The sequence below is a fragment of the Anser cygnoides genome, chromosome 1 (genome assembly GCF_040182565.1).
Source record: "Anser cygnoides isolate HZ-2024a breed goose chromosome 1, Taihu_goose_T2T_genome, whole genome shotgun sequence".
Taxonomy (NCBI): Eukaryota; Metazoa; Chordata; class Aves; order Anseriformes; family Anatidae; genus Anser; species Anser cygnoides.
Genome location: NC_089873.1, coordinates 120,135,020 through 120,148,884, shown reverse-complemented (window position 1 = coordinate 120,148,884; position 13,865 = coordinate 120,135,020). Strand labels below are relative to the sequence as shown.

The 13,865-nt window shown below is 36.4% G+C and overlaps 2 protein-coding genes across 14 annotated transcripts in view; one reads left to right on the top strand and one right to left on the bottom strand.

The window, feature by feature from the left end:
- The window catches only part of CASK (calcium/calmodulin dependent serine protein kinase), a 222,822-nt gene that overhangs the window by 105,424 nt on the left and 103,533 nt on the right, over window positions 1-13,865 (bottom strand). The window lies entirely within an intron of this gene.
- On the top strand, window positions 5,562-8,702 carry GPR82 (G protein-coupled receptor 82). Of its 3 annotated transcripts, none has more exons than XM_013181264.3 (3): window positions 5,562-5,752; window positions 6,225-6,294; window positions 7,440-8,702. In XM_013181264.3, the coding sequence occupies exon 3, from the start codon at window positions 7,473-7,475 to the stop codon at window positions 8,454-8,456; it is 984 nt and encodes a 327-aa protein (XP_013036718.1). In that variant the 5' UTR covers window positions 5,562-5,752; window positions 6,225-6,294; window positions 7,440-7,472; the 3' UTR covers window positions 8,457-8,702. The 3 variants fall into 3 exon arrangements, with proteins under 3 accessions (XP_013036718.1, XP_047921892.1, XP_013036717.1); XM_048065935.2 differs by having other exon boundaries at window positions 6,198-6,294; XM_013181263.3 differs by lacking the exon at window positions 5,562-5,752 and adding an exon at window positions 5,962-6,045 and having other exon boundaries at window positions 6,198-6,294.

Sequence of the window (13,865 nt, the reverse complement as noted above, 5' to 3'; positions counted from 1 at the left end):
AGGGCACAATAAGTTTATAATGCCAGTTATGGCATGGAAGAGGGGAAATGTGAAGTACGATATACTCTTTGTCTGAGTCCTGATATTAAGAGAGCAGCAGTTAGAAGAACAAAAACAAAACAAAAAAAACCCAAACAAACAAGTGAAACCACTTCATTTTAGATTTCCACGACTGTGTAAATTAGTGCTTAAAGATGCTAAAGGTCTGATGGCTTTAGACTGGCTCAGAAAGAGATCTGAAACTAGACAGTACTGTCATGTAGGAAACAATGACTACTGCACCAAAAGCAAAGGGAGGTACTTTTGCTATGTTTTAATATTTTTTATTATTATTTTTTTCTGAAATCAGTTTTCCCAACTTCTGAGGGCAAAATGTCAGGTGCTGCAAACTGATATTACTGAGGAGCAAACAGCCTAAAGCTCTTGAGAGGTCTGCTGAAAATTACACCACGAAATTTCAAGTGACCATGTAATTAGTCACATCAGTAGTGCTGTAGTGTTTGTTACTTCTTGTCTTAGCAACGCTGCCTAAGCAGTATGAGGGACAGCTTACAGTAATTAGTTGAGTCTTCAGATGAATTTCAACTAAAAATCTTTTTGTTTATGCCTGCAGAGCATTACAAATACAAGAAGAGACTTGCTAAGTAATTCAGATCCCACTGTTTTTTTCCCCTTACTTCCTAGCAGCAAACACAATTGTGATGCTGTATTTGTACAACACACGTTATAACCTCTGAATTGCATGCAGGTTTCAGTGGCATTTCTGTAAGACATAAGCACCGCTACAAATTGCAAGACAGTCAGTTTATGCCAATTTACAGATTCACTTATATATAATAGAAAACTCTGGGACTATTCCTTCAGTAATATTCGTTCTGTAAATACAGGCTAACTCAACACGTTTCCATATAACCCATATGAAATTCACTTTCCTTCTTTATTCAAAATTAGAAATACCCAAATTTCAGCCAGTAAACAAAATGCCACCTTTTTAACATGTAAAAAGGAGTTCATATTCTTCATTAGAAGAGATACTAATTACATATACAAAGAAAATGCATATAAAGCATACATGCCAGCTAGTCACTTCTATACTTTTTAGATTTGACAAATACATTAATAGCTACATTCTCATACACATATTCCTTAAAATAAATGGGAAAAATAAGAAAACAAAAGCTGTTTCCCAGAAACAAGCTTGTAACTTGAATTATAAGCATATCCAAATGTACCTGGTTTCAGTAACCAACTTTTGCTTCTACGCTGAAATTCACTGTTGTTACCCTTTTAACCTGCAAACCGTTATTTTTCACAAGGGAACGAAATCACCATTTATAACTCAACATGGAAAATTTTAATTGAACAACTTTCACAACATCAGTCAATGAAAGCATAAGAGAGGAGTACAACTTACATTACTGATGAATAAGCAAGAGTCATTCTTATTCCCCAAAATGGAAAATTCACACATGGACACCTTAGTTTTATGCTCTCCCTCAAAGTGCATACAGAATTTGGGGGACAGGAGGGAGTTGTACACAGTACAACAGTACAAATAAAGCATACAAAGAAAAAGAAACCACTGATAATATTCTAGCAATCCAAAATATATTTTCAACATATTCTCTGTAGGGCTGGGAATCTTTTGCCAGCCTTTTTTCCATCCCTTACACAAATTCCCAATTACTGAGGGTTCCCTAGCGAGGGAATCCAAGAAAACAGAGAAAGCACTACAAAGCTGTTAGCATTCACTGTTTAGAGATGTAATAGGTAGGAAAAATCCTTAGTACAAAAGTTGTTCACAGACATCACAAGGGTGGGAATAGTTGGGGGTAAGGGATGATGCTGCAAAAAGCCTTTACAATCAGACTCCACAGTTAAGAGTGGTAAATATAGATGTAAGTACATGAATGGTAGGGAAATGCCCGATTGTGTACCACACTACTGCAAAATGAGAAATAAAATGAGGAAGAAAAGAAAATCAATGTTTATTTCTAAGTTTATATTTTTAAAAACTGAATCAATTACTTAAAATATACCATAAAAGTACATTTTGCTACATGCTGCCTTCAGAAGTTATCTTGCTTTTGTCTGTAAATGATGAGTTCTGGTTCCTTTAAGTTTGCATACAGAGGGACAGACTGCACACCTTTGATCTTATCAAAAAGCAAGGCCAGCTGCTTCAGAGAACTCTCTAACCACAGATATAAATGACCATGTGCTTTTAAAAGAAAAATATACTCCCTGTTCCTCCCACAAAAATTCCCACTAGGTAAAGATCCTAACATACATATGGTCAACAACACATTGAAAGCTTGATGAAAAGACTTTTGCCAAGGGGCCTGGGAATGTTCTTTCTCAGCAAGGAATTCATTTTGTAGACAAAACTGCCCAGCTTAGAGCCAGCAGAATCTATCTTTTGAATACCAATTACACATTTATTACCATATTTCAGGTTTTCATTTTTGCTTGATTACTTTTGCATTTCCTCAAATGTTTAAGAACCACCTGGGAAAGCCAAAATGCTCTTACATACAAATATTTAACTGGAAAAATACAAACTACAGTATGGTAAAAAACAAACAAACAAAAAAACGACAGAGAAAGCTACCTATTTGACTACACAATCATTAAAGTTCTCGTGTTAAGAACTGATTTTGGAAGTTAAAAATAAGAATTATCATGACCAACATGCAGTCACTGCTTTTTAAAAATCAAATATCGTAAAGGAGACCTCTGGAGGCTGTATAAAGAATTTCACCAGGGGAAAAAAAAAAAATCAAAGTTTTTAGCATTGAAGTCCTGAAGTCTAAAAATTTTGGAAGATGATTTTTATTGTTAATATCAACTTCAAGCTACATTTCCCAGCTTAAAAGGCATTGTTTAGCTTGTGTTTTCTATATGTAAAACAACTACCCAGAGAGCTGTGAAACACTTAACCTTGCATATTTTGACAACCAAATGATCAGATGCATGGGTGCAATATAACCCAAATTCTGTATCACTAAGGATGCTAGAAATACTACGATGTAGTAGTTGCTAGAAATATGCAACTTATATTGCATACACTTGTAACTCATCAAACAACATAAGAATGCTCATTCTTGATCTATTTTGCTGAACTGCAAGGGCAGTTCTAAAGCTGATGAAAATAAATCATTAATGAGTAGCAAAAGGAGAAAGTCTAACACAAATCCAACTCAGACCTGCCAAATATTTTATATCCACTGATTCAGTATAGTGCTTGATTCAAGTAAAGTAGAATTAAAAATGAACTTAGAGGACTTCACTTTGATCAGGATTTCTCACAATATAAAATACATATACTGACTTAGAGCTAAAATCCTCATCATATCAAGTCAGAAGGGCTGAACACACACCAGGTCATGCCGTCAAGGAGAGCTGATGAACAGGCAGAGAGGAACCATGGTGGTCTGCACCAACTCTCCTGATCTAGATGTCCAACTAAAAACGGATACCATGTAGTGCTTTTGTCTTAGAGTTTATGCATTAAATAAAATTTCAATTTTAATGTTTAATTAAAAACGAACACATAAAACAAAAAACAACCCTCCAAAACCCAACAATGCAACAAAACTAAGCACCAAAAGTCAAAGTTCTAAGCAAGCTACTTGGCAAATTATTTTTTTGGAAAGGAAACATGGATTGCACACGCAGTAGTCAATGCATCTTAGAGACTTATCCTGGTATTAAAAGCCACCCAATAGATCAAATTCTAAGTACATGAAATTATACTTCAAGTTAAAGGCTGCTGCACGTTTAATGCATGATATATGTTTATTTAGGATGATTCATCCTTAGCATTCACAGTGGACCCATTTAGGGGTGCCCACTTTTCTGTGCCCTATGCTAGCAGTTGCCTTCCATCCATCAAGCTGCAGAGACTGAGTGCATCTCTTGGGCCTTTCATGGCACAGAGAACGTCAGGACTGCTACAGGAACCAAGGGTAACTGGGCTGCTGCCTTCTTCCATCCTACGAAGAGCTGCTGGCATTCCACTATACATCCTGTTGTGCAGCAGGAACAGTTCTCCATCTAGGTTGTGACAGGCATAAGGAGATGAGGTTGATTGGGCTGTCTTCTATCATCTTGAGAATATGGAAGGGAGAGGCAGCAGACAGGTGGTTTGCATGTGGATCACTCTGTCATATACAGTTGCACTAAATAATAGAGTTAGGTACGAGTTATAAGTGGCTAAATGAAATAACTTTCCTCACTGTGAATTTCCTTGTCTTTGCAATTTTGAGCCACAAAAAAGGATCTCTGCAAACAGCATCAAAAGGCAACATGTATTGCTTACTGGCATATAAAATCCAGTAACAAGTTTAAATTGTAAGTAACCGTGGTTTAAGAGTACTGAGAATATAAATAATTGAGGTGAAGAAAGTAAGTGAAGATCATTATGAAGAACTTACGAGTGAATTGCATAAGAGATGCACATGAACTGTTTGAGTATCATCAAATGTATTTTAGATAAAATAAACCATTTATAGGTTAGGTGAATGGAAATAGTCCACTAAAAGAATGGAGAAGGTGCTTACAGTTTTGAACTAATGACATACTTCTGGTGTTTTTTTTTGTTGTTGTTGTTGCTGATTTTTTTGTTTTTGTTTTTACTTACAATATCCCATTCCTTTGTTGCCCATCTCACTAACTAGTTGCAAAATGAAGTCTGATAGACTGTAATTCACTGTATTAATCCGTTATCATACAATAGATCAGAAAAAAAAAGTAGCATTACCTCTTCGCATAGCAAGAATTATGAGCACTGAATTAAAAATACTACAGGCTACTGGTAATAACCAACTGAGTAATAATAATAAAAAAACTCTGCTAACTGAAATTGCTCACACCTTTTGGCATCTGACCACGATTTCCTTCTAGCACATTTTCAGGATATATATTCTTGTGTCTAAAACTGGATGGAACACCACAGAAACAAGGACTTGTAAGACTGCTTAAGAGACTATTAGATATCTAATATAAGAACCTTTCTATTAAAACAGATTTTAACACAATTATATATTCAAAAGTTGAAAGAAAAGGTAAAACTAAGCTTAACAGCAACAAAAATTAAAATATGCATGCAAACTAATTACAGCATTATGAACTAATTACTAATATTTCTCAGCAAGTTCCCCTCACTTAAATTTAATCTTAAATGAGATCAATTTTTTAGTCTAAATAGAAGGCCAGAATACATGTACATCATTTTAGAACAACAACAACAACAAAAATGAACAATTAAATCCATAGTAGATCACTAAAGTGGATTCTCGGATTCTTATAGTGGGTGCTTATACGTGAAGCAAAGCAAACAACAAGAATCTTAGTAAAACTCCAGAAGTTTTTTTATGGTATTTCCTCTGTTCTCATAGAGGAACTTATTTAAGGCTTTTGAAAACTCATATCTGACGACCACAGATGTATCAGAAAGAAGGAAATTCAGAAGTCTCAAGCTCCACAGAGCTAAGCGGAGTTTGACTCATCTGTGATCAACACTCTTCTTCCGGAGGAGGGAAAACATTCTTTGTAGCCTTCTGGGTGGTTTCTGTAAAACACTCTATTTCTTGGACACAAACTGAGTTGGTTTTCCTGAATGATTAGTAAGCCTAGAACGCATCAGCTGTTAACTGCTTCCACAGAATCCAGCATGTGACTAGACATAAGTAATCTGTTCATTTGGTCACTGACACGAGGATGTGACATGGATACACTCTTATTACTGCAGGTGGGTTTCAGGAACAGACAGTCAGCTTCATGAAAACTCTTGGAACTGAAAAACAGTTAAACTGCACTGAAAATAAGTTCTCACGCATAAAATATCAACTCTTCTTTTTCATTCTGGGAAGTGGGCAGTCTTAAAAGAGCATGACTGTAACAATTCCTCCACCCCCAATAGGAGGAAAGAACCATATAAAGTATTTCAAGGTATTTCTGTGCCATAGCTACATGGCCAAAGGACTGTTACAATCATTTTTCCACTCTTCTCTATTTCATTCTTTTTAATTCTCTAATGGAGCTGTATCCTGACCTAACTGCAAAGACTTTTTTGCACAGACATTTTTGGTTTGAACTTTAAAAGCCTAGCTGCCTTTTGACATTGACAAAGAAAAGTGCACATTCTGAAAACCTACCTATGTCACAAAGACTTTTTTCTTAACTTTATTTTCCAGAATTAAATATCATCCTTTTCATTGCAGCAGCGGAGATAAAAAGGACGTAAGACAAAATTTCCTTCTCTCCAAAGGAAGGTGCCTGCAGCTTGCATAGGTAAGCTTAAAAGTGCTACTTCTTTGTTTCACCAGATAAAATCTGTGCGTTCACACAAAAATGATCATTAGATTTCTAAATGACTGAATCCAACAATTACTTTATGAATTTAACTGATTGCAATAAAATAATTTAATACAGTTTGGTTCAACGATTGGTATGGGACTTAGGTAAAGATGCAACAGCTACAAAAAAAAGTTGGTTTAACTTGCAAGTTGTCAAACATGACCTATAGTATAATTTTTAAATATGACTTTTACAACTTCTTGTTATGTATCTATCATCTTGGTGTATAGGCGTTTTATCATAGTAACACAGCATATTCTTTGGTATTTGCTTATAGATGTTTCAAAAAATTACTCCCAATCCGTAAGTTTGAAATCTGCTTTTTTTTCCATATACTTTTATATGGAATAATAGCTAAGTTGGATACACTTCACAAAACTTGTATCTATACAACGAGAGAATCTCTCTTCACTAGAGGTTAGTAAGTGAAAGACACATTTTTATGCACTATAATTGTACAGAACTTTAAACACCAATTAGATTTGATTTCTTACAGTCTGGAAATTGAGAATAAATTGAAAAGTGAACTTGGAAATACATCATTTTTCAGCAACTGTTTCATATGTTCATGACTAAATCATTCATGCAAAATGTGTATCTCTAAGATTAGATCTCTAAACAAAGTAACATTAGATACTGATAACAGTACAAAATAAATGCACCCAGACAGATCCCAGAATCATGTAAAGTTTAATTCTTACTTAAACGGACGTACAGGATACTCCTCTGCATTTCTGCAATTACAGTAACGCTTTGCATTTATTTTGCTTATTTAACTCAAAATAGTCTAGAAGTGGTTTCCAAAGTAGGTTACAGATGTTCTAGGAGATTGAGAACTACACCAAGACCACATAAGTTATTGTCAGACCCTAGCTTAAACCTTCTATTTCCTCATTTATTAGATTCTATGCACATAAAGTCTTTGTTTTTGACATAAACTAAAGCTTTTTTTTTGTTCCCAAAATCTGTCGAAGATAGGAATTAGTAACACTGAAAAGCAAGGAACAGTTAAAATAAGATCATTAAAAAAAAAGATGCTAGATATAGATTACAGAATAATTTCTCTAATTGTGTTTCAGCTCTCACCATTTATGCAAGAAGACTCGGCATAAATGAGAAATTCAACATGTACTCTCCAGCCATCATTAGCTACTACTGTAGCTCTACCCATCATCTACTCTTTCCTATTTACAACTGGCAGTTTTGGAAATACTCTCGCTGCCTGTGTCTTTTTAAGGCGAATACCCACAAGAAGAACACAATACATTTATCTGGTAAATCTTGTCACTGCAAATTTGCTCATATGCAGTGCTATGCCTTTCCTGGCTGCCTATTTCGCAAATGGGCATAATTGGAAGTATGAATCTGGAATATGCAAGATATCATACCACCTTGGAACTACCATTACGCATGTCTGTATGTATGTTACAATTCTAATTTTATGTACAATTGCTTTAAGTCAGTATGCAACACTGAAGAAAAATAATGATGCACAATACTCTCAAGCAGTTAAGGAAAACTTCAGCAAACGTGTACTTAAAAAGTTCCGTCAGCCAAAATTTGCTAAATATTTTTCTATCTTTATATGGCTTATTGTAATGTGCATAACGGTAGCAACTATAACATATGATGCCCAGGCAAGGTCTGAGGAAGAATTTCACACGTGTTATAACAAGAGGGTAGAAGCTGGTGAATTTACTGCAAAGATTGCAGCATCTTTTGTTACTGCTTGTTTTTTTCTATTGTTTGTAACAGTTTTGTTGTCATACTATTCTCTTACCAGGCATCTGAGTAAAATACAAAAAAACACTTGCATTGGACAAAAACATCTGATATACAGAACAGTGAAAAGAAACATTCTTGTCATCCAGATAATTTTAACTGTCTGCTTTCTTCCATATCATGTTTTTAGGCCAATTTTTTATGTACTGCTTCTAGATGAAGACTGTTCAAGGCTAAACTATCTAGTGGAAATTAAAAATTTCCTTGCTTGTCTCGCTGTTTCTAGGAGTAGTGTAGACCCAGCTATAACCCTTCTACTAGATAGAACATTAAAGAAAAGTTTGTGTGACCTGTTTAAAAAATCCACACCTTAACACCACCAATATAAACCTGGTATTTTCACTGAAAAGATCCCCTGCAATGTGAAGTAATGCGGAAAGAATTTAGTAAAACTGAACTAACAGTAAACTCATTTTGACTCCTATAATCAGACTTTTACATGAAATGGCAAATATTTAAATAAAATGATAACATATTACATGTATATATATATTTTAATATGATTTTGTTTGCTACATCAACATTAGCCATAATAAATCCTAAGTGTATATCCAAATGAATCCAAGTAATTCGTACAATGAGCTGTGTACTGCCACTTTATCCATGCAAAGCAAAAGACATTTATGTCTGAGCTATGGACAGTGTTTTCTACCTAAACGATCAAGGAAGATGGCAGAAACCAGTCTGAGACTGAAGACATAATTTTCTTCTGTTACCAGTATTCCCAAGTTTTGGACATGGGCTTTCTTTACAGACAAGAAAGAACAAAGCATAGATGTTTTCTGTGGAAGGGGTAGATCATATATCAAAGGCTTAAGGAAGCACGCAAAGAGAACTACAAAACACATTCAAGATTGACATGTGGTTTTTTGCTCACGAGTGTATGGGTAGAAGGCTGATTCCCCCCTTCCCCCCACCCCTGGGAATGCATTTTTTATTCTAGCCTTCACAGGAAATCTCACAGTTAAGAATTAATTAATCACTCTGCTCTGGCATTTCCTATCACGGGCTCAGAGTGTCATTGCAATGACATTTGCAACAGGGTGATTCTGAAGAGAAAGGCTGGATAGTGACCGCTAACTTACAGGGGTGAAATATCCACATAGGAAGAGAACTCTGGTGGCCTAAGATTTAGTGTTTGAGACAAATGGGTTTTATATGTGCTCTGTAGCTTGGTCAGGAACTGTTTTTCTCGGAAATCTATCCATGGCAGCTATGCTTAATAGCTGAGGCACTGGCTTCCTTATTGGTGCGTATTTGTGTGCTCAGGACACTGTACTGTGCTGGTTTCAGCTAGGATAGTCAACTTTCTTAAATAGTAGCTGTTATGGTGCTGGGTTTGGATTTGTGATGAAAATAGTGTTGACAACACACCAGTGTTTTAGTTGCAGAGCAGCTCTTGCACAGAGCCAAGGCCTTTTCTGCTTTTTGTGCTGCTCTGCCAGCGGGGAGGAGGCTGGGGCTGCCCAAGGAGCTGGGAGGGGACACAGCCAGGACAGCTGCCCCAAACTGGCCAGAGGGATGTCCCATCCCATGTGGCATCATGCTTAACAGTAGAAGTGGGAGGGAGCTGGATGAGCTGCCACTGCTCAAGGATGGGCTGGGCATCAGTCAGCAAGTCTGAACAACTGCATTACGCATCATTTAAAAAAAAAAAGATTCCCCCCTGTTACTCCCCCCTTATTAAACTGGCTTTTTCTCAGCCCATGAGTACTTGCACTTTTAACTGCTTTGGGAGTAAACAAACACACACAGAATTTCCATACTCCTAGTCTAATCTTGTGAGGCAATTTCTATGGTCTATTTAGAAAGGCATACATGCTTAATTATTTACTGGTATACAAAATATATGCAATAATGAACATTTAAGGATCATGAACAGTACAAAAGGAGTGCAAAACAGGAATGTTTTTTTTTTTTTTTTGGCTGTAGAAGTTAGACTACCACAATGACTTATGCAGGGTTTTCAGCTATTTTTAACAATTACTGTAGAAGACACTTCAGATTACATAATAGTCTTTTCCCTTGTATAGTCTTCTCTGCAACCGAGATCAAGATGAGCCGTCCATCGAGTGTAGAAAGTGTTACAGAATACTAGCTGTTCTGAGAAGTTTGATCACCCACGCCAAGCTGAAAAATCACTCACTCCAAACAACTCTACTCTGAGCTCTGTAACAGGAACACTAAACTGACCCCAAATTAGCATACGGCGGTAGACACAAAATATCAGACCTTCTCTCGAAGACACCCCAAGAATTCATATCATCTGACACCTGCTTTGTATTCTGCAGAAGTTCAATAAGGAGACAAGTGAAAAAGACAGAATCATAGGAAGGTAGTATTTTATTAATACAATGTTACTTGTGAGAACAGAATTCATTGTTTCTTTAACACCATTCCCAGAGCATGTTTAGCAGATGAGTTATAGAAAAACCTCAAGTGGGCAGCTTCAGGGTCTAACTCTTCAAAATGCTGTAGGAAATGGTTCTTGAGTGAAAGAAGCTGGTTTGTGTGGGTGCGTGTTGCACTGCACAACCGATGGCAAGATGCCTCAGTTCAGGTCTCAACTAAGCAGTTTAAATCTGCGTGACAGCACAGTGTTGCTTAGATTACTGTGTTTTGATCTGTATGTCTGTGTGAGCAAAACAGTTTACTGTCAATGCACTTTTATTTTTTTGCACAGGCCCCTAAGAAGAACCTACAACTTCCGTCCTTCCTTAAATACATTCTTACGGTGAATGCACTTCTCAGGCTATCTCAGCAGGGTGCCTGAAGATAAAATTCTCTGTACAGAGTTTTTGGTGGCTTAAGTAACTCCTTCTCTGCTTTTCTAGTCACAATCACCTGTTCCCTACTGTTGAAGTTACCAAAAAGGCCGGAAAATGGATGAAATTCTGGGAACTACTAATCAAATGTAACTTTGTGGCACATTATTAGCAAGATCCCATTCCACCAATTCTACACACTACCGAAAAATGATACGCACTTTTAATTTTTTCCTGCGGAGTCTGTTTAAGGTGATGTCTCCTTTACATTTCTGAATTGCATCAAAGTCAATTTATCTTAAACAGTAGAAAAGCTTTTGTGCAGTACAGGCAAATTGAGAAACTGCAAATTGAGTAATACATTGGTCCAGCATTTGATAGAATAGTTCACGGAGGAAAAATCCCCCAAAACAGAAGGGCACGAGGGAGAGGCAGAGAAATACTTCAGCAAAACATAGCTCGTGCTAAACTTCATGCAATGCTTAGACATCCTGGTGCTAACTCAGAAGTTAGTAGGTGACTAGTGAATTATATAATCAAAAAGAAAATAATTCATTTCCATAGCAGGGAATAGAAAATCCTAGAACAAACATGCACAATACACACTTTGCAAAGCAGTTTAAAAGGCAACAAGTGTCTGCCTCCTTTCTGGTTAACCCATTCATACGTGCTGCTTGGGTGGCCAGCTCATCAATCAGAAGATACATCTTTTCTGAATGGCTGGGTAAGTGAGTGGAATAAAAAACTTCCTGATGAGAACGTACCCTCGATATAGCTGTTGAGCTTTGCAGCAGGCCAAGCAGTATAAATTCTCAGCAAGCAGCACTTCTCAGCAAAACTGCTTCTGAAAACCCAGCAGCCAGCTAGCAGTATGCTAGGAAAAGGGCAAACAAAGCAAAGAAAGGGCGACTCTGAGATAGGAAGCATGTGTACAGAAAGGGACATACTCATTGGGAAAAAGAATACAGTTGGAAGAAATACTGAGGAAAAATATTGTGTACTTTATTCTTAGAGCCCCATAGCTTCTGCACTGAACTGTTGGAAACAAGTATTCATACCTACTGAGAGATCTATAATAAAACTATTGGAGGTCTGACAATAAACTTGCCTGATTTCAACTGCATACCAATTGTTTTACTGATCCTAGACAATACTGATACATAGACAAGCACTCAAACTACATGCAAATCACATAACATAGTGGGAGCATTTGATGTAAATCATATTCAGCTATTTATAACAAACCCACCACCCCTTTCAGTTTTTAAAATTGTAATTATTAAAATAATTGTACAGCATAGAACTTAAGTCCATTGATCAGTGATATCCCTTGTAATTAGAAGTTAGAGACGTACTATTCATTTTTCTTTTTCTTAAAGAAAGTTTCCTATCATAATTACTGTGCAATATTGACAGCTCAAGATAAAGTGTGTGACTTCAGTGACAAATGGCACTTAAACTCTTGCATGTATTTTATCATGGAAAAAGACAGGCATCTCATTTCAGAGGCGCATTACTCCCATTCCCCTTTTTTGTTCTTTTGCATAAAGATAATTCTTTATCCAAACTATTATGTAATAATATTTTGTATTGAAAAAAAACACCATTTCAAGGTGGTTACTTTCTGTAGTCATCTTTTGGGTGTTTCTGACATACAAGGTTCTGAAAAATAAAAGGAATGGCCGAGCCCTATTTCACCAGGTTGGCAGAACATGAATACATGCCATAGTAAGAGAAAAAGTCCTTGAGATTCTTGGTTCTGATACATAGCTGTCTTGTGTTTTCCACCTTTCTGCATTTGAATTTTCTGCTTTACTTATATATGATGCAACTTCCAAGCAGTGAAAGAATGCAGGAACACATTATCTGAAGGGAAAGCAAAGGCCACGGATTATAAAGGCTTTAAGTTACACTAGAGGGGGGCAAATGATACAAGGAAACTCAAGAAATTCCTGGTCTCACAGAGGAAGGTAATTAAGACAACTACAGGAAGGAAATTAAGAGAATCAGAGGCCACCTTGTAAAAGTTTTCATGTTTTGATTCTGGCAAAGGAAGTGAGGTTGGAGCATATGTGAGTTTATCATAGGCTGCAGTTGGCTTTGTTAGATTTTGTCACTTATAAAAGATAGGTGAAGTTTCTGTCATCAGACCACAGAAGAGTGAAGTATTCCAAATCTAACTCCTCCTAATCAGTCGAGAGCTAAGTGAGCACAAAAATGCCCCAAAGACACCTAATTCTAACAATAGGGACTGTAAGGTGCAAATTTTCTGGTGCATCAGATCTGCTAAATGCAGAATGCCTTTTTTAAACCGCAAAGTACATTTTGCAGAATACATTTTGCAGTTTAAAACAACATTCACAGAAAACTTAAGAGGAAAAAAATGCAGAATGATTACGTCAACCTTACGGATTTTTATTTGTTCACTTTCATTCACTCAGACAACTTGGAAATTATTCATTTACCCTACTTCCTTTCAAAACACAGTCTACAGTGACACCTAGAGCTGAGAAATTGCAGTTAACTTACTAATATTCTACACCCAAGCTTTGTAGTTACAATACTTCTGCACAGCTTTTGCTAGGATTAAACATTGTTCAACGTGGTTTAGCATACTTTCAGCAACAGATTAAAAAACTCTTACTCAATCATGTAACTGAACAGTTCTACTTCTAAGGACGGCATTTAATAAAAACAGCAATTTTCAAGTTTTCAGAGTCTGGACAAGCTGGAAAATACATTCACATTTTACAGCCTTTACAGCTTATGCATTTAATTTCAAGGAACGAGGCCCTTGAAATTAAAATATATTTTTGTAAAAACATGTTCCAAGAAGAACACATACAGCTTTCAGGAAGACAAAGCAACATAAAGATGGTGTCCATACTAAAATTTTCACATGGTACCAAACCCAAACAACGAGAACAATACAGAATCTTCACAACAGAACAAGCTCAG